The sequence below is a fragment of the Haliotis cracherodii genome, unplaced genomic scaffold (assembly GCF_022045235.1).
Source record: "Haliotis cracherodii isolate W230 unplaced genomic scaffold, xgHalCrac1.p SCAF_3, whole genome shotgun sequence".
NCBI classification, from domain to species: Eukaryota; Metazoa; Mollusca; class Gastropoda; order Lepetellida; family Haliotidae; genus Haliotis; species Haliotis cracherodii.
The window spans coordinates 65,691,620-65,712,473 of NW_027266286.1; the positions used below are offsets into that span (position 1 = coordinate 65,691,620).

General features: G+C 40.4%; 2 protein-coding genes across 2 annotated transcripts in view; one reads left to right on the forward strand and one right to left on the reverse strand.

The window, feature by feature from the left end:
• Nucleotides 1–1,175: 1,175 nt before the first annotated feature.
• LOC139474950 (ribosomal biogenesis protein LAS1L-like) lies at nucleotides 1,176–14,167 on the reverse strand. The gene is made up of 15 exons (XM_071258151.1): nucleotides 14,118–14,167; nucleotides 12,790–12,882; nucleotides 11,123–11,263; nucleotides 9,389–9,467; nucleotides 8,881–8,991; nucleotides 7,476–7,622; nucleotides 6,129–6,224; nucleotides 5,939–6,036; nucleotides 4,457–4,542; nucleotides 3,887–4,078; nucleotides 2,714–2,828; nucleotides 2,446–2,606; nucleotides 2,196–2,273; nucleotides 1,892–2,054; nucleotides 1,176–1,320 (listed from the first exon to the last, which is right to left on the reverse strand). The coding sequence occupies exons 1-15, from the start codon at nucleotides 14,159–14,161 to the stop codon at nucleotides 1,176–1,178; spliced, it is 1,749 nt and encodes a 582-aa protein (XP_071114252.1). The 5' UTR covers nucleotides 14,162–14,167.
• Nucleotides 14,168–14,422: 255 nt separating this feature from the next.
• The window catches only part of LOC139474617 (TPR repeat-containing protein DDB_G0287407-like), a 28,784-nt gene continuing 22,352 nt past the window's right edge, over nucleotides 14,423–20,854 (forward strand). Inside the window, exons 1-3 of the mRNA XM_071257700.1 lie at nucleotides 14,423–14,572; nucleotides 16,179–16,333; nucleotides 19,115–19,309. Of these exons, the coding sequence (XP_071113801.1) occupies nucleotides 16,274–16,333; nucleotides 19,115–19,309 (255 nt within the window). The 5' untranslated portion in view covers nucleotides 14,423–14,572; nucleotides 16,179–16,273. The remainder of the gene's footprint in view (nucleotides 14,573–16,178; nucleotides 16,334–19,114; nucleotides 19,310–20,854) is intronic.

The following is a 20,854-nucleotide window of genomic DNA, read 5'->3' on the forward strand; positions in this document are numbered from 1 at the left end:
TCAAATGTTGAAGTGAATTATAGTCTCTGTGTGTGCGAGTGTGCGAGTGTGTGTGTGGGTGTGTGTGCGAGTGTGTGTGTGCGTGGGAGTGTGTGTGTGGGTGTGTGTGCGAGTGTGTGTGTGCGTGCGTGCGAGTGTGTGTGGGTGCGACTGTGTGGGTGCGACTGTGGGTGTGGGTGTGTGTGCGAGTGTGTGTGTGTGTGCGTGTGTGTTGGTGTGGGTGTGTGTGCGAGAATCGGCACTCTTCAAGCTGTATCACTGGACTGTAAGGGACCGGCCATTTATTACACAGGGGAGGGTGTTTGCACTAATGAATTGAAAATAATTACCCTTCCCTAATACTTGTCATATTTTGGGATGACCCTTCCCATGCGGTTCTACATGTTTTTCATGACCCTCCCTGATAAGACAAAATGCAAAAAGCACTTTATTTTTTATTATTAAATGTCCATTTGTTTCTTGACCCTCCCTAAATATATGTAATATTTTGTATAGCCCGCCCCTACGGACTGTCATATTTTTTGGTGGCCCTCCCCCAATTCTCTCTGACTCATCCATCCCTATAATAAATGACTGGTCCCTTTATTAACCAGTGGTTGATATTATGAGCAGCGTGCCAGGTCCAAGCTGAGGTCGTTGGTGACACGCCATAGGTCAAGCCATTTTGCATGGAGGCAGTTGATCACAAAGGATTGTGATGTCTGAGGTGAGGTGAGGTTAAACGGCGCATTCAAGATTATTGCACTTATACAGCGACGTGCATGCACGTGTGTGTGGCTGCTTGTACTAGTCCGGACTGATGCCAACTTATAGCGCTAGCTCACTGAGATACCATGCTGCAGTTTAACATGAATACCCCACTCAGACACAGTATACTGACTCCGAGCCGACCAGTCCTTGTTTTGGCCCCTTAATTCCGAGCGCCAGGCAGGTTAACCTACCATCTTTTAACGTCTTTTTAAAATAGTTTGAGTGGGTGGCGGCCATGTCCCTATTCATCTATAAATTCAGAAAATACTCTATCCAAATCACAATAATCACCTATTGTAACTGATGATTTGACGTCACTTACACAGAAGCTAGTATGTATAGGAAGGTATGCGATCTCCTGATGTAGACTTTATATACTTATATATCTCTGTCTACAAAGGATAAGGCCAAACACAACAACACAGCTACAGAACAGTCAGTTTATTTCTGATCAACTCCAGCTGACTGCGGGACCAGGAGAAGGGCATGGGGATGTTGTCCTCGGCAGCGTCCATGGAGATGTTGCTGTCAACAGCAGTGTCCATGGTGTCTATCTGTCCAGTCACATCACTGTAACATATATCAGTAAAGAGTCATGAGTGATTATTGTTTTACGCCATATTTAGCAACATTCCAGCAATATCACAGCAGGGAACACCAGAAATGGACTTCCCACATTGTACCAAAATGGGGAATCGAACCCGGTTCTTCAGCATGACGAATTATTGAGTTGGGATTTACACCTCATTAAGCAATATTCCAGCAATATCCCAGCAGGGATCACCAGAAATGGGCTTCACACATTGTACCCATGTGGGGAATTGAACCCTGGCCTTAGAGGTGACGAGAGAACACTTGACCCACTAGGCTACCCCACGGTCCCAAACTGTCCTGTGTTATGTTCTGTCCAGACGAACCAATAATAGGTAATTAATGCAAAATTATAGAAAAATATTATATCCACCATAAAATGGTTTAAGCCGGAGAAATCACTCGAAAAAGTTGATTTCAGAAGCAGAATCAACAGATTCTCATGATTTCTCCATTAAAGACCAAAAGTGGCTGTACAGGCAGGCAAATCCTTAAAGTGTGACAAGGCCAAGCCTGCCATGTTTGTGAAATGTTCCGATTCCCAACTTACTCCGCATCTCCTTGATCTGCTGAAGCACTCTGCTCTACATCCTCAGCAGCTGGACCTGCTCCACTGTTCCTTCCATCAAGGTCAAGGTCAAGGTCCAGATATAATGTGTTTACGTCCTGACATGGAAGAATCCCCACAGGAATGTGTTGCCAAGCAACAGAGGCTGAAACCATCAATGGGACAATGGTTTAGAAAATTAATAGCATACTAGACTTTTCATGCCACTACATCTTGTTATCGGACATAATTAACAGTAATTTGCATTTGGAGAAATGAGAAAATGTCTGACATGAATGTTTCTTACCGGAACATTTTTTCCACTGGGACTTGGGGGACCTTTTGCACACAATCTGGTGTGTAGCTGGACTATCCTGCAGTAAGTCTGAAAGTATCATACAAAATTACCAGCAAGCATCAAAAGTGACAGAGTTGTACACAGAGCTAATAATCCCATAATAACTTGCAGCTCAGCTATATGATCAATCGCTCCCCATGACAAGAAACAACCCCCCCCCGCCCCCTCCACAACCACATCCACCAACTCAGACACTCACCTGCCACAGAGAACAACTGTACTTGAGGCCTGGCTTCCATTGACCTTGACCTTTTGTTTCCCCGGCTTGCCGACTTCCTGTTTCGGAGAAGTATCTGGACCAGTCCGTTCAGCCTCTCTGCTGCCTCCACTGTCAACAGTGAGTTCTCACGACTAGCAAACCTGCGGAATGATAGCACCTATATAATACTCCCCCCATTTGACAATGCACAATCAGCATGATGTGTTTTCAGCCATGTTTACATGCGCTGTAAGTGTGACCTACTTACGCTGTCAGCAGGTCATGTGTGTAGATGTTCGGATGCTGCAGACACTTCTGTAGTAGCGGGAGCTCACACAGAGCCACCTGGTGGCTGAACAGTGACTCTGACCTGCCCGATGGGACTGAAGAAAATGTCAACATATGATTCATGTCAGCCATACACACAAGTGTGTGAAATAATTTATCAACAGTACAAGCCAGTCATGCTGGATAGAAAATATTTACCTAACCAACTGTAGATCTGAGAAGCCAGTTCTTTCACGACCAAATACAAAGAGAAATCTGTCAGCAGGGACAGTGCTGTTTCAAGTTTCAACAAGGTCTTAGTCAATATCAAACGGGTTTCTGTCACTTGTGACTAGACAAGGGACCATCACAAGCATGACTAATCAATCAATCAATCAAGTTTATTTCATAATTCAGGCCACATGGTCCATAATACAGTTGTAAGATAAATAACATTACATCTCTGTTGATCTCACTTGAAATAATTTACATAATTATAAAGCTATCAAGCGTAGTACATTAATATCACATGACTTAAATAATGTTACAGTAAATCCTTGAAATAAGAGGAGGTGAAATGGGACTCAACGTCGCGTCCAAGATTATATATTACACTAATATAGCGACGTACATGCACGTGTGTGTGGCTGCTTGTACTAGTTGGGACTGATGCCGATTTATAGTGCTAGCACACTGAGTTACCATGCCTCAGTTTAACATGAATACCCCACTCAGACACAGTATACTGACTCCGAGCCGAACCAGTCCTTGTGTTAGCCCCTTAAAGCCAAGCACCAGACAGGGTAACAACAAATACCATATCTAAACGTCTTTTGCAATGATGTGGCTGGGGATCAAACCCGGACCTTCCGCTCTCCGGGCGGGCACTCTACCACTAGACCACGGAGTCTTTGGAATCAGAAATCAGTCATTTAAAACCCTGTTACGAACACTTTTAGCAGGAATTTTCTTGACCATGTTGACAGAATATTAAAAAGACAACTCTGGCTATCTTGATAAAGAAAATAAAGTAGCTGTGGGCTACTGGGAGGCTCTTATTCTGCACACTGTATAAAGACAGACATTGTGAACAAACCATCACTTTTTCTTCCAGAATCACCAAGGACTGTGAAGGACCAGTTGTTTAGAACAAAACTAAGACTGTGAGACTTACATGATATAGTATACGGACAGACCAGGGTCTGCAGCCATACATGCACCAGTCTGTTCCAATGAGATGCCTCACTTGAGACGGCAGATGCGAGATGTTCAATTAAACATGGCGTGAGGCGGAGATTGTTGACTTCCTGCAGGAGAGGTCGCCAGTACACTGCCAGAACCCATGCTAGTTTATTACTGGTGGGGCCTGAAGAGAAGGGAGATACTATGTCAGTCAAGTTGGGTGGCACGTAGTCCTGTGTACTGTGCACAGGTCACAAACCAAGTGAAGTTAAACAACGGTCATGGAGAATAGTTGGATAGGTGTTCGGCAGCTTGACTCCTGAGAGTTTTGAGGGCTTCTGATCTGCCTACACTGAAGCACATGTAACACATCAAAATTTGCCTCTGTTGGCCCAGCTGTGAATGGGTACCCGGTAGGGTGAGATGGTAAAGTGACATTAAGCCTTGTAGTGCCTCACAAACATGTATGGTGTATGATAATTGTTTTGACTGTGACAGACAAAAGAATAGATTTTCTTATTTCTTATATATGTGAGAAAGTGTTTCCCCAGGGACAACCTACAGTCTGCAGTGATCCCCATGTGAGCAAGTTGTTCCTCCGTGGGCAGCAGACATCCAGGTTCCAGCAGCAGGACCAGAGTACTCTCCCTTAGAGGAAGAAGCACAGAATCACAAGAAATGCACAAACACATAACATACACGATTAACTATAATGGCCAGCAATATAATCCCCCTTCTAAAAACATCCCAATCGCCTCCCTTTAAAATCACCCGACTCTCCTTTTAAGAGTATGTTTTGAGCAAATGTGTCTCAAAATTACCAATATTGTTGTGTACTTTTTTTTATATATTTATAAAATGCCTCTGTCCCCTCTTTGATGAAACATGATGCCTCTGAATACTGCTGAATAACTCAAATTGGTCTAAACAAATCATTAGCAATACAACATTTCATCATGTTGAATGTAGAACAGTATAAAACAGACTTTGAAAGGCATTTGGAGTGAGTGAGTGAGTGAGTGAGTGAGTGAGTTGGGTTTAACGCCGCTTTTAACAGTATTGAACTTATATCGCGGCGTGTCAGCTTAATGTGGGAGGAAAGCCCGAAGTGATGGAGGTCTCAGGCGTTTACCACTTCGGTGAAACCCACGAGCACAGGTATGGTGCTGACAAACCTAGAAACATAATCGGGGCGAACTGGGATTCGAACCCACAATCATAGGTTTCTGGCGTGCCCAAGGGACGCAACTCTGCACAGAGAATCGCGGCGCCTTAGACGACTGGGCCACCCGTGCCCCCAAAGGCATTTGGAAGTGATACACATGAGGAAGAGTATTTATAGATGTCAACGTCTATATAATGAAGAATGTTTCGGAGTATATACTTACTCCTTCATCAGGTGAATAAATGCTATAAGCATTACAAACAATGTGTTAACTACATCTAGCACATAAGTCATTGTACCATTGCATAAATGTTATCAACACAACACAATTAAAACCAAGATCAGTTTTGGAACATGGCTACTGAAAAGACTACTTTCACAACTACTGATAATACTACTTATATGCAACTTATAATACTACTAGCACATCCACTGATAATACTACTTGCATGGATACTGATAATACTACTTGCACGCCTACAGAGAATTCTACTTGCACGCCTACAGAGAATTCTACTTATATGGCTACTGATATACTACTTACATAGCTACCGGCAATATTACCTACATTGCTACTTATAATATTACTTGCACATCCACTGATAATACTACTTATCTAGCTACTGATAATACTACTTACATGGCTACTGATACTACTACATGCAGGGCTACTGATAATACTAATTACAGGGCTACTGAAAAGACTACTTACACACCTACTTATAATACTACTTGCATAGCTACTTATAATACTACTTGCATGGCTACTTATAATACTACTTACATGCAACTTATAATACTACTTGCATGGCTACTGATAATACTACTTGCACTTGTATGTATAATTCTACTTGCATGTCTACAGAAAATTCTACTTACACAGCTACTGATAATACTTTCTTCATCTCTTGCAACACCTTCTGACCTTCTTCACCTGTCTGAAGGTCGCTCACATCAAAAGTCTTCCCAGCTAGCTCCTGAAGATATAGTTCATATGGTAGCAGGTTACAGTACGATCATGATGATAAGAAATAATAGGACTCCAATAAGACACAGGCAGCAATCCCACCTGGAAGCGTATCTGTTGATACGCAATGATGAGCCGGGCAGCCTGTACCTCACAGCCTTTCTCTCTCATCACATCCGCCATCACTGGGTACTCCGACTAGAAAAAACAATGTTCAAATAATTCACAATGTAACTATCACTCTTTGAAAACATCACTGAAAATAGAGACATATTATGCATTTTTTTATGTCAAATCAGGCAAAATTTTAATATTTGATATTTTTAATCTATTTTATTCATCAAAATATTATGGTTATTTATTCTATCCCCATCATGGGATCATTAGTGTAAGTATTACCCATGAAGGTAGAAGAATGAATGTAAGGACATTCCGATATGACATCACCTTACTCTATTGTGGAGAACAATATCATGTGATGTCATCAACTGTTCATGACATCACAAAGTGATAACATTATGTCATCTGAACACTAGACTTGGCAGGGGGCTTGGGTGGCCCAGTCGTCTAAGGACCAGCGATTCGCTGTGCAGAGTTGCGTCCCTTGGGCATGCCAGAAATCTATGATTGTGGGTTTGAATCCCGGTTCGCCCCAATTATGTTTCTAGGTTTGTCAACATCATACCCGTGTTCGTGGGTTTCACCGAAGTGGTAAACGTCTGAAACCTGCATCACTTCGGGCTTTCCTCCGACTTTAAGCTGAGGGGCCGTGATATAACCGTAATACTGTTAAAAATGGCGTTAAACCCAACTCACTCACTCACTCACTAGATTTGGGGGAGGTTTCTCATATGGTTGAGTAACATATAGAAAAATGATCAAGGGATTTATCTAGGATTTCAAACTAAATACACTTGGCAGGCAAATTGGAAGAAAATCACAATTTGTTCACAATTGTTCACAATTTGATTATTATGTTCTTATTTTCAGAAGATCCGGGTTCGATTTCCGACATGGGTACAATGTGTGAAGCCCATTTCTGGTGTCCCCCGCCATAATATTGCTGGAATATTGCTAAAAGCAGCATAAAACCATACTCACTCACTCACACTTATTTTCGTAAATTCTGAGGAATTAGGACATTTAAATTTTTACTCTCATTTGCTGCAGACTTGGGGCCGAATGTCGGCATCTGAGCAGGTCTAGATAAATCCCTGTGATCATCAAGTATTAACAGTTTTCTCCCAAATGTGTTGTTTTTTTCAATTCAAGAAGGCCTCTATTTTCACTGGTCAGTTATCCTATATTACACTCAAACCCTCCTTGCCTGTTGGCTTGTGCAAAATTGTTATAATAAACATCTATGTATTACAGTTAAAAGTAAGGCATGCAACAATTTTTTAAAGTGCATAATTTATCCATCATCAAACCTTCTTAATGTTCACTTACCATCTCTTTTGCTTGGAAGCGAATCTTCCTGTACGACTTCATCCTCTTTGACATAGATTTTACAGATGCTTTTGTCAGCTTAATTTTGGTATCCTGGATTCTGCTTGACGTGTTCCTGGGAACAAGTTGTCGCTCCCAGAAATTGTGCTGAAATCAATCATTACCATATTGGTACAGGATAGATCAGTGGCGCTGGAAAGAGGGAATCGATGTTCTATCCTCAGGTTATGGGTTTCAGGACACTTAAGAAACATTCATAGTTTTCTCGCTAATCACAAGAACAACCGTAATACATCTCACTCACTCATAAAAGACAACTTTATCTTAAAAACAAGCATGGACACTTAATACGATATAATCTATATTTAGGGTCCATGAAACAAGCCATAATCTGAGTATTTACAATGTCTGTGTGATGCGTGCGTGCGTGCGTGCGTGCGTGCGTGCGTGCGGGAGGGAGGGAGGGAGGGAGGGAGAGTGAGTGAGTGAGTGAGTGAGTGAGTGAGTGAGTGAGTGAGTGAGGGAGTGAGTGAGTGAGGGAGGGAGGTTTTACCCTGCTTTTAGCAACATTTCAGCAATATCACGGCCGGGGACACTGGAAAATGGGCTTCACACATTGTACCCTGTGGGGAATCAAACCCGGCTCTTCAGTGACAAGCCAACGCTTTAACCATGTTAACCTCCAGGCTACCCCACCATCCCTGTGAACGTCTGAGGATATCTTAGTAAAAGAAAACAGCCGCAAAACACACATACTATACCCTCCATCTGTTTTGATGCAGATACTGTGGTGCTCAGAAACAACAGCATGTATAAAATATCCACAAGAACATATAGTGTTGCTTTATCTTTTTGCATTCAGAACTCCCTGTTGATATTCATTTTCGACATCCAGAAATCAGATATGCTTAGAAGTCTCAGCGGTGAATGCCACAACATGCAGACATATCGTATCGGAACCAAACAATCTGATTTTAATGAGAAAGTGTGTGGAGGTCTATCGTGGTTGAAGGTGTGATTTGTCACATCGTTACAACATACGGCTGGATTACTGCTTAAAGGAGAGCATAACCGCCCTGGGTGGGGTAGGAAACTGACAAGGGAAGGGTGCTTTAAAAACCATTCACAAGTTAAATTTGATTTCAGGGATTTCACGGACATTTCAATAAAAGTTTTCAATAAAAGTTACAATGCACTTATAAACTCCTTCTATGCTACTGTTTTTGTAATATACATAAGAAAATTTGGAATGTCATACATTTCAGCCTTAGAAGGGGGCGCTCATAACAATTACTTAAAGATTGGTCAAGAATTCGGTCGTTCCGCTAACTGGAGCAGGGCACTTAATAGGCAAATACAGTAACCAACTCACTCACTGTTGTAGAGAATCGGTGTAGCTACTAACCTTGAGCCATTCAACAGCCCACTGCGTTCCCCGGGACAGGACGTCGAGGGAGGGCATCGCACGGTGAGTCCCTTCATGACGCAGGGACACTATCCACTCCGGGATGCCGATCTATCAACACACACAACACTTTGAACCTCAGTAGTGGTATCTTTAAAATGGGAGCAATACTGGATTTTCTGCTCCAATCAGTGATCACATGACAAATATGTCTGATCTCTAGGTTCTTAGGTAATGGAAGCAAAGTCAACTGTAGAACTAAATAATAACATGTTGTTTTGTTGTTTGTTCGTTGTTTATGCCACACTCAGCAATATTCCAGCTACATGATGGCAGTCTGTAAATAATCGAGTATGGACCAGACAATCCAGTGATTGACATTATTAGCATCAATCTACTCCATCGGGATACGACGACATGCATCAACCAGGTCAGCGAGGCTGACCACCCGATCCCGTTAGTCGCCTCTTACAACAAGCATGGGTGAACTGATAACAACAAGACTGACCTCTTCCCCGATGCGATGGATGGGGAGAGCCACATTGTTCTTGTCCTGCTGGTAGCGGTCAGTGATGAAGTTCACACATCTGCAAATGAAGGGACGTATTCATACAATCCTCTTGAGTGAGTGATAACTGATTAAATTTCACATCAATTACTGACAAATGTCATATCAATTACTGACAAATGTCATATCAATTACCGCTTAATGTCACATCAATTACTGATAAATGTCATATCTATTATTGCTTAGTGTCGCACCCGCTATTAATGGCAACCATCTTCTTGAAAATATTTCTGTAAATCTTCTATATAGGAGGGGGGAATGTTTTTTCACGCTGCAGTCAGCCCTATCACAAAATCAAATCGGCCTCTAAGTATCATACAAGTCTGGGCCAGACAAAATGGTGGTTGGTAGTCTGAGCAACAATCCACTCTTCTTGGGTACGGCAACACAATGAATCGTTATCGACACATACTATAAACAGCAACATTTTAGTCAAGTATGACAAGCATGGAGCACTGAGGGCTTAGTCTTCCATAGAAGTCCCGTTGGGGAGCTGAACATATGAAATAGTTTCTGCTCTGTGGACTAACAGATATGTCAGTTAATTTCAGTCATATTGTGACTTGATCAAAATCTCAGAGTATATGGCAACTCCTTCAACTTTTTTACCTTTTAACTTTTTTTAGTAATTACTTCTCCCACCAGTGGCCTATTGTAATATTCCTCCAGTGACCTTTCGTAATACTCCTCCTAGCAGTGACCTATTGTAATATTCCTCCAGTGACCTTTTGCAATACTCCTCCTAGCAGTGGCCTATTGCAATATTCTTCCAGTGACCTTTCGCAATACTCCTCCTAGCAGTGACCTATTGTAATATTCTTCCAGTGACCTTTTGCAGTACTCCTCCTCGCAGTGGCCTATTGTAATATTCTTCCAGTGACCTATTGCAGTACTCCTCCTAGCAGCGGCCTATTGTAATATTCTTCCAGTGACCTATTGAAATACTCCTCCTAGCAGTGACCTATTGTAATATTCTTCCAGTGACCTATTGCAGTACTCCTCCTAGCAGTGACCTATTGTAATATTCTTCCAGTGACCTATTGAAATACTCCTCCTAGCAGTGACCTATTGTAATATTCTTCCAGTGACCTATTGCAGTACTCCTCCTAGCAGTGACCTATTGTAATATTCTTCCAGTGACCTTTTGCAATACTCCTCCTAGCAGTGGCCTATTGTAATATCCCTCCAGTGACCTTTTGCAATACTCCTTTTAGCAGTGAGCTATTGTAATGTTTTTTTAATGTTGATTGGAACGTGTGGAGTAATCCTGTTTCTATCAGACCACTATTTCGGTCATGATAGGGGGTGCTTATAAACATTACTTACGGACTGGTCTAGAAGTTGGTCAGGGGGTGTTAATGAAGCAGGGCTCTTAATACAGTGAATACGGTATATGTATTTATTTGTGAGATGGTTTTGTTCTCTCAGTTTGCAGTTGATAGAGACTGCATACAATGGATTTGATCAATTAGTAACCAAATCATTAATACAGTAGGTGGCATATACAAAATAAATTTAAACTATTTTCGCATTATTTACTGATTTCGATATTTGGCTTCTGATAGTCAAATCCATAAACTACTAAAGAAATGTAGTGTTGCCCGACCTTCCCAACTTCATATAGGCTTAACTGGGTTGCCTACTCTTAATGACAGACTTGCTTTTGTTACACACCTGATGAGTGCGAGGGCATATCCCTGGCGGACCTTGTGCTCGGAGAGGTGTTCCGACTCCCCCTGGTAGAGACGATGGTCGATCTGTGCCGTGATCAGGTCAGCTGTGCAGTTGACAGACACGGGCAGATGCGAGTCACACCTGTAAAAGTATTTTTTTTTTTTGCTGATTGTTGTTTAACACCACACTCAGCAATATTCCCGCAATATGATGGTGTTCTGTAAATAATGAAGTCTGGACCAGACAATCCAGTGATTGACATTATGAGCATCAATCCACACAATTGGGATACGATGACATGCATCAACCAAGTCAGCAAGCCTAATGCCGGTAGTCGCCTCTTACAACAAACATAGTCACCTTTTACGGCAAGCACGGGTTGCTGAAGACCTATAAAAGGTAACGTTGGAAACTGGTTCAGTGGGTTACAAATCTGTAAAAGTCAACTTCATATCAATGTACCATGTGACCTCTTTTGGCCACACCTGCTGTTGCTTGAGATGCACATAGTCAGAAACTTGATGTACAGTTGTATTTCTATTCTATGAAGAAATATGGCATCACAGTGGGTCATCACAGTGGGTCATCACAGTGGGTCATCACAGAAAGAGGGTCCAGATGGGTTTTACAGACTTGGATAAAAGGACCCCAAAACACCATCGAAAGATCAATCTAAAATGTTAACAGAAAACAACAATAATATACTTCTCAGCTTAAAATAAAAAAATTGAATTAAATAAAAATAATATCCCGACCCTCTGGGTTTTACTGCCTACTGACTAAAGGCCCTAATGGTACTTCCTATTGACCACCGAGAAGATGGGGTTAGAATTGACCTTCAGCAACCTATGCTTATTGTAAGACTTGACAAACAGGATTGGGTGGTTCATGCATGTCATCGTATCACAATTGTGTAGATCGATGCTCATGATGTCAATCACTGGATTGCCTGGTCTTGACTTGAATAGTACCAGACCGCCATCATACAGCTGAAATATTGCTGAGTGCCGTGTTAAACAACAAACAGACATACTGTCTACTGACAAATGACCATCACGAAAGCTCAAAGTGACATTTACCATAGTGGTTGGTTGGTTGGTTTGTTGTTTAAAGCCGCACTCAGCAATATTCCAGCTATATGACGGCGGTCTGTAAATATTCGAGTCTGGACCAGACAATCCAGTGATTGATATCATGAGCATCGATCCACGCAATTTGAATCGATGACATGTATCAACCAAGTCAGCGAGCCTGACCCCCCGATCCACCCGACAAGCATAGTCGCCTTTTACGGCAAGCATGGGTTGCTGAAGATCTCTTCTAAAACGGAATCTTCACGGGACGTTTACCATAGTGATGAGTACTGGTTGGGTGCCGACCGACCAGGGACCAAGGTGTGAGTCAGGGTTACTGAGGGCATCTGGTATGTTTCGTTTAAATTTCTTGTTCAGGCTATAAACATGATAAATATAAACAGACTTAATGTACAGTAATTGATATTTGATATACATAATTGAATAAGTCATTGCTTGAGAGTGTCACTAACTGGCCCACAATAATATAAATAATGTCTCTTTATATTACATGATGTATCCTTCCTTAAATATTTGCAATCACCCATTGACATACATAAATACTGCACTTAACATGCAGAAGTAAACAGTCACCTTGTTTTCCACACAGTGATCTGGTCAAGGGCTTGCTGCTGTGTGGTTGTTCTCTCACTGCAAAGTTTCTTGTAGACATCCACAAATTCATCTCTGCAAAGAAGATAATGTATTTTTTCACATGACACAAATTGTCTTATCATAGCACATGCCATGCATACATAATTCCCTGCCGATAATGTGGGTGCCAACCCTCTTGTCATATACCAGATATTATATTCAGTGAAAGAATAACAACATATATTATTTGGCATATTTTCGTCAATTATTTATTTATTATTCATTCTATATACTGCACTTATCCAGGTACTAGCATCTGCTCAAATGTGACAATGACCGTTGACCACAATACTGTCAAATTAAATATATAAGAGTGTTGTCTTTGAAGAAATCTATGCATATAATATATTTTTAGGGATATTTTAAGGGACAAGGTATGTAAATGCTCATGGCTGCATATTCAAACATATTTGATTCTAGTCATCACGAATAACGAATTCAATTCATGAATGGATAAGGTTTGATTCACCGCATACGCGAGTGAATCATAACAGCCCTAGCGTGGTCAGATCTCGAGGCATCATATTGGCGCAAAAGATCTGGGCCCTGTTACACAAAGCTATCTCAGCGCTAAGATGAACCTAACTCACATAGTTACATAACATATGATAGTAGTAGCACTAGGATCGCTTTGTCGAACCACGGACCGGTTATACAAGTCTGTGGTGGAACAGGGCCCTGGTTTAATGTTTAATTAAATTGTTTGTTGTTTAACACCACACACAGCAATATTCCAGCTGTATGATGGCAGTCTGTAAATAATCATGTCTAGGCCAGGCAATCCTGTGATTCATATCATGAGCATCGTTCTACGCAATTGGTATACAATCATCCTGGTCAGCAAGCCTGACCACCCAATTAAATCCAGTTAGTTGCCCCTTATGACAGACATGGGTTGCTGAATACCAATTTTAACACTCATCTTCACTGTTGTTCACAGGCGTGGTTTTTATAAAGTTGCTCGTTAATGATAACTAAAATTCAAACTGCCTGACATATTGTGAATTTGTGAACGAGTCATCAAATTTTGCGGTGAAGGGATCTGTATAAAAAAAGTTTGAACGATTTGACCAAAATCACGTCTTTGGCTAAGGGAAGCAACTCTGGACAGAGCGAGGTGCCGAAGAGGAATGGGAACATCACTTCAAATTGACCAATCTACATACGTTCACTCTGCAGAGTCATGAACAATTCTGTACGACCTAGCTCACATGAATTAGACCACAAGCGGTCAAATAGCCACATTTTCAAAGAGCTGTTGTATTTACCGGCAAATCCACGGAACAACGTGTTTATTCATGGAAGCTGACATGATGGATCTCGCAACTTCTCGAAATGTACAAAAAGATGAAGTTACCCAAACGGTTTTAGAGTTATGCTCGAATTGTTGTGTAGATCATTCTCACTGGGTTAAATGTAGTTATGCAACAACATAGATTACACACATATGTCTAATTTGTGATATATTTGTGTATTGATACCACGTGGATCTTAATAAAGGAATCATATTTCGTATAAATGTTCACAATAAGATTTCACTGTGACCCGTTACCAAAACAAATGAAACGAGGAAGTAAGCTGTCTGCTAGGAAAATATAAATTGGGGACACTCTGTTGCAGACCTGTAACAAACCGGCAAGGCGGTCTCCTCATTGCCACAGTGCGCACAGTTGGGTTTGCTAGATGACAGCAGATGCTGATTCTGACACAGATCGAGAACTGTGTTAGTGTGTACATAGGTTCACTTGATTGTGTTATTTATGAGGAAAATCAAAATGATTTTTTTTAAATGGGGAAGAAGATTTTTTAAATTGGTAGTAAAGGGATGATAAAATGTTGTTTTTTGAATTGACAAAATGTGGTATTTGGTGAGAAATATGTTTGTACATTTGTCACGTGAGAGCTTATATTCATTCACAGAAAAATATTCAAAGTAGGTCATCTCTTACTCACTCAAACACTTCATTTTTCTATTATAATATCAATCGAGCAGTTGACTAATTTCGCAGAGAAAATGCCTCATTTTCACACGTGGCACTTCTTACAACATTCAGATCTAGACAGGAAATAAGATCCAAGCCATGAAATGCTCTCCTTTAACATGAGTAGTATAGGTACCTATACTACTACATGTTTAATGTCTCCTTCTCTTCCAAGTGCAAACTTAAGTCATCAGTTACACCAATTAAAGTTAGCCCTGAATTCCTTTATACATAGGGTATTCAAGGCTAGCTTTAACTAATGCAACTTAAGACTTTAACTTGGCACTTGACTGAAATGCTGTCCAAAAGTATGTTAAACGAGCTTATTATTTTCCTGTAAGGTTTGAGGATTATAACAAACATAGCTAGGCAGCACTGAATAAGAAAAATGATAGACATATTACATCCTGCACTTCAAACAAAATTAGAATTTAATTGTACCCACTAAACTGACCCAAACCACTTTTTGCTGAAGAAAAAGAAATTATTGACTGTGAATAATGTATTTTCAATTTAAACTACTGATGCTAATTAGTTAAGTGAAAATCAGTAAACAATACTCACTCAATTTTTAATTCAGTGTGCACATATATATATACACTTTGCCTATTGAAAATTTGGTTGTGCCCAGATTTCCCACCAACTATCATGTTCTGACTAGAGGGTGTGACTGGCTTAGCCGGTAGAACAAGAGAAGACGAGTACAATATACTCAGGTTTATGTACATGAACATCATATATATATATATATATATAAGCATCATATATATATGTGAAGCCACCAAATTAAAAACAGGCAATGTGCATGCTTTTGTTTTCCTCACAAAATCTATCAATCCAAACTCATTTATGCTGAATAAAATATAAATGTATTGAGCTACACAATTTCAGTTCTATTTCTATTTTGACTGACCTAAGCTAATCATGACTGAATATGAAACATATGTAACCACTACTGGAAACAGAGGAGTCATGGAGTACCTGTGATCAAGACGTAACTAAGCTTCAAACTTTCTCACACCGCCTCGGTGGTCTAGTGGATAGAGTGTCTTGTCTGTTCAACGTTGGTTGACGTTAAAATAAGATACTTGTTGTTACTTGTTGTTACCCTGCCTGGTGCTAAGCATTAATGAGATAGAACAAGGGTTGGTCGGTTCGGGGCCAGTGTACTGACTGTCGTATCCATGGTTAACTGTGGCATGGTATCTCAGTGGGCTATCACTACAAAACTGGCTGAGGTTTAGACTAGTACAAGCAGTACACACACAAGCATGTGTGTATATATATAAGTGCAGTAATCTTTAACCAAACGATACACCCCCAAACTTTCTTTGGTTTGTTGAACAGTTGATGTCTGCAGTGGATACAACCAGAGAGCGAGGCCAGTTGTCTGATGAGTAGGTTCTAAGGTTGGTGACTGTGGAGGTACTACTATCCTGACAATGTATCAGAAATACAAGCATCAGATGGACTCACAGGAAGAAGGGTCACATGACCAGAAGGTAATGATCCTCGATTATCCATCCTATCATATCTCCATTCAGTTACAATATATACTTTGGACACATTCACAACCACAGCTTCACTTCGGAAGCAGCATTCCAATGTCTCCTATCACTAACCTGGCACAGGGTTACACTCGTCAATGTTCTGGAAATCAGAAAAATGTCTTTTCAAGGTTCACTTAGATCTACATTCAAAATCACTACTGAGACAGTATATTTACCTGAATCAGTAGACTGTTTAATACTGAAATGTTAGCTGAAAAAGAGTATAATCATGATAATGAATTTCTTATGCCACAAGACATTCCAAGCTGTCTTTGAGACGACACAAAATATGACAAGTCGAGTACTGCATATATGCCCTGCTTGTTTCAATCAGGAAAGTGTAAGTGATTGGACATCTTCCCGAGGCAAGGACGTTAACTGACTATAAAAGTCCAGTTTCCACCCTTGCCGAACTAGGCTGGAACTTCCAGACTCGATTGTAGCGCCACCAGTGGCTATTAAAGTTGTGTCCCTCTTCTGTCCCTCCTATTGACCAATCAGATTCCAGTTCTTGTATCACTTGCATTTGCTTCAGACAAAATGGTGGTCAGTCAAGACGATCTGTTCTCTGATTAAGATTTATATTGTAACCAAACGGGTCTTACCTCATCAAATGTCATCAAATCACTTGAGCATCTTGTTTAAAAACATGAAAAGATTTGCAAAATATCTGTCGACACCCAGTTGTCTGTTCACATGCTTTGCAAATCCTGCAGTCAGCTGAAATCTGCACGTTGAAATCCTTGTTTACGAACTGGATGTCTAGTTCGTTACACAATTTTGATAGGACTATGCATACACTTGTTAGGCTAGCCAAATTGTAACGCCAAAATTCCAGCCTAATTATAGACAGACAATGCCCTTGCCTCAGGAAGATGGTGTTTGGACAGCTACTGTACCGGTATATATTTTTATTATTTAAAATAGAAACCCTAGTTAAAAACTCAATTGCTCAAAAAGTTATCAGGAGCTCTGCAACACTCAAAGAAGTCCATTGGTCATTTTCCTGACAATAAACTTTTCTGCTGTATATATCTTGTAGAATTTTTAAGAAGGCTGAAGTTAGAGTGAGTGAGTGAGTATGGTTTTACGCCACTTTTAGCAATATTCCAGCAATATCATGGCGGGGAACACCAGAAATGGGCTTCACACATTGTACCCATGTTGGCCAGGGAATCAAACACAGGTCTTTGGTGTGACGAGCAAACGCTTTTACCACTACCCCACTGCTCCGCTGAAGTTAGAGAGATACACCTTTGATGAAAGTTATATTAGTATATCTTTTATCAGCCACAATGATGTGATTCGCATGTTTATAATTACCTTTCTGTGTATAATCAATAAAGGTTTTTAAGTCAAGGTGTATCAAAAGTTTTCTTTGGAGAAGTTTTCAAGTTCAGATCAGGAAGAATAAACACATTGACATTCACAGTTGTGGGTGGCTGTTTTTAGCATGGTGTCATTCAAAGACTTAAAGCAAGGATATTTGTTGGCAAAATGGACCAGGGTATTTCATACTTGAATGGAATTAAGATACACTGGATAATTAGGATGAATTTAACTCCTTTACATTTAGTGTAGAAATTTACTCAGCAATACTCTAGCTGTATGATGGCGACCTATATATTATCAAGTCTGGACCAGACAATCCAGTGATTGATATTGTGAGTTATGATCCATGCCATCAGAGTAAGATGACACAATCAACCAGGTCCACTAGTCTGACCACCCGATCCATTTAGTCACCCCTTACGACCAGCATAGTTTTTCTGGGGACCTATTCTAACCCTGAACCCACACAGGGTGTCAATAGATGTGATTCACAAGAAGCATGAATGTGTGGTAGGACTACATGTGCGGTGTACTTCAACAACTAACGAAAGAACACACAAAAAATAGCATCTGTAGGTCAATAAAATTATGATTATGAGAGTCAGCGTGTTTGGTAGTGACAGATGGGAATAGAAAATTCATTTATTCTGGCTCATGATGGTAGTTTTTGCCTCAATCTCATTAAAATCAGATCTTAGTTCTCGCTATCGCTAAACAAAGATCTGAGGACATCCCATTACGGGTCACGTCAGAACGACCTTTCATCCGACCAATCAAAGTGTCGCTTACCAGATCAAAAGTGACAGTCGGAATGTGTTTTCTAAACATTAACACGGTGTATTCTGAACGACAGTTACGGCCCGTATCGTCTATCTCTCGCTTCCAGGGGATCAACATTTGAACGGAGGAGGCGTTGCACAGTACGTGGGATGCCCTGGCATACAATCTCAACCATATATTAGACATTCAGGAATGTTAGTTTGTTCAGTTTTCAAATCGAGAACTGTGTCAACATATTTTTCAAGCGTAGTCTGAAATGGAAGTCGCCATGTTGAAACGAGTGACGCAAAGCTCGAGAAAGCTGCTTTCTAATTGGCTGATGTCGACTTCTTGTTAGTCATTTCAGCGGTCGGTCAAAGTTCGCGAAAGGTCGTACTGATGTGACCCGTAATGGGATGTCCTCAGGTCTTTGTTAAGCGGCAGCGAGAACTTAGATCTGATTTTAATGACATTGTTTTTTGTCTTTTCAAGAAGTCATGTGGTTGTTATGTGCAAGTTAATTTACAGCTAATTTGTTCAACAAGCACTTCCCAACTGGCACTCCTAATAAGGATAGACACACATCTCTAGGCCTTGCTCTGATTGGCTTCCTTTTACTTTTCTCTGTCCTGTGGTGTCCAGGCACCCAAGATGTCTGACGCCGCGAGGAGAGTGGAGAGTTGCTGGATGCAGATCGACGCCGAGGAAGAGAAGTACCAGGACTGGAAGCCACCTCCTCCTGATCTTCCTGGTTTTATGGGATGGAGGACTGTTCGCATATTTGTCTCCTCAACATTCACTGATTTTTTCAATGAAAGAGAGATCCTTGTCAAGAAGGTATGTGAAAGGTCCAGTGACTATGACAAGGTTAATTCTACCACTCTGCCATACTGACTAAGCCAAGGTGTGACAGCTGAATAGCGCAACTAATACTGCCAGGCCAAGTCAACATAATGTAGACATTTTATGGCATGCTACAAATCAGTTAACCAACACAAACTAGAGAATCACCTAGTCACTACACAGATTGGTTGGGTCTTTAAATGACAGGTGTATGGTTCAAGGGGTAGCCAAAGATAGCATGCTATTATTCCATGACTCAAGACTATATCAGATTATTATTCCATGACTCAAGACTATATCATGTTATTATTCCATGACTTAAGACTACATCATGTTATTATCCCATGACTCAAGACTACATCATGTTATTATTCCACGACTCAAGACTACATCATGTTATTATTCCATGACTCAAGACTACATCATGTTATTATTCCATGACTCAAGACTACATCATGTTATTATTCCATGACTCAAGACTACATCATGTTATTATTCCACGACTCAAGACTACATCATGTTATTATTCCATGACTCAAGACTACATCATGTTATTATTCCACGACTCAAGACTACATCATGTTATTATTCCACGACTCAAGACTACATCATGTTATTATTCCACGACTCAAGACTACATCGTGTTATTATTCCATGACTCAAGACTACATCATGTTATTATTCCACGACTCAAGACTACATCATGTTATTATTCCATGACTCAAGACTACATCATGTTATTATTCCATGACTCAAGACTACATCATGTTATTATTCCATGACTCAAGACTATATCATGTTATTATTCCATGACTCAAGACTACATCATGTTATTATCCCATGACTCAAGACTACATCATGTTATTATTCCACGACTCAAGACTACATCATGTTATTATTCCATGACTCAAGACTACATCATGTTATTATTCCACGACTCAAGACTACATCATGTTATTATTCCATGACTCAAGACTACATCATGTTATTATTCCACGACTCAAGACTACAACATGTTATTATTCCATGACTCAAGACTACATCATGTTATTATTCCACGACTCAAGACTACATCATGTTATTATTCCACGACTCAAGACTACATCATGTTATTATTCCATGACTCAAGACTACATCATGTTATTATTCCACGACTCAAGACTACATCATGTTATTATTCCATGACTCAAGACTACATCATGTTATTATTCCATGACTCAAGACTACATCATGTTATTATTCCATGACTCAAGACTACATCATGTTATTATTCCACGACTCAAGACTACATCATGTTATTATTCCACGACTCAAGACTACATCATGTTATTATTCCATGACTCAAGACTACATCATGTTATTATTCCACGACTCAAGACTACATCATGTTATTATTCCACGACTCAAGACTACATCATGTTATTATTCCACGACTCAAGACTATATCATGTTATTATTCCATGACTCAAGACTATATCATGTTATTATTCCATGACTCAAGACTACATCATGTTATTATTCCATGACTCAAGACTATAT

What these genes read in the sequence shown, in the direction of transcription:
- LOC139474950 (XM_071258151.1), bottom strand. Translation starts at nt 14,161, where the DNA reads ATGTCAGCTTCCATGAATAAACACGTTGTTCCGTGGATTTGCCG. An exon ending in GTTGTTCCGTGGATTTGCCG is followed by an intron (nt 12,883 to 14,117) that starts GTAAATACAACA and finishes TCTTCTTTGCAG; the next exon opens with AGATGAATTTGTGGATGTCT. An exon ending in AAAGTATTATCAGTAGCTGT is followed by an intron (nt 4,543 to 5,938) that starts GTAAGTAGAATT and finishes TCTTCCTCTAAG; the next exon opens with GGAGAGTACTCTGGTCCTGC.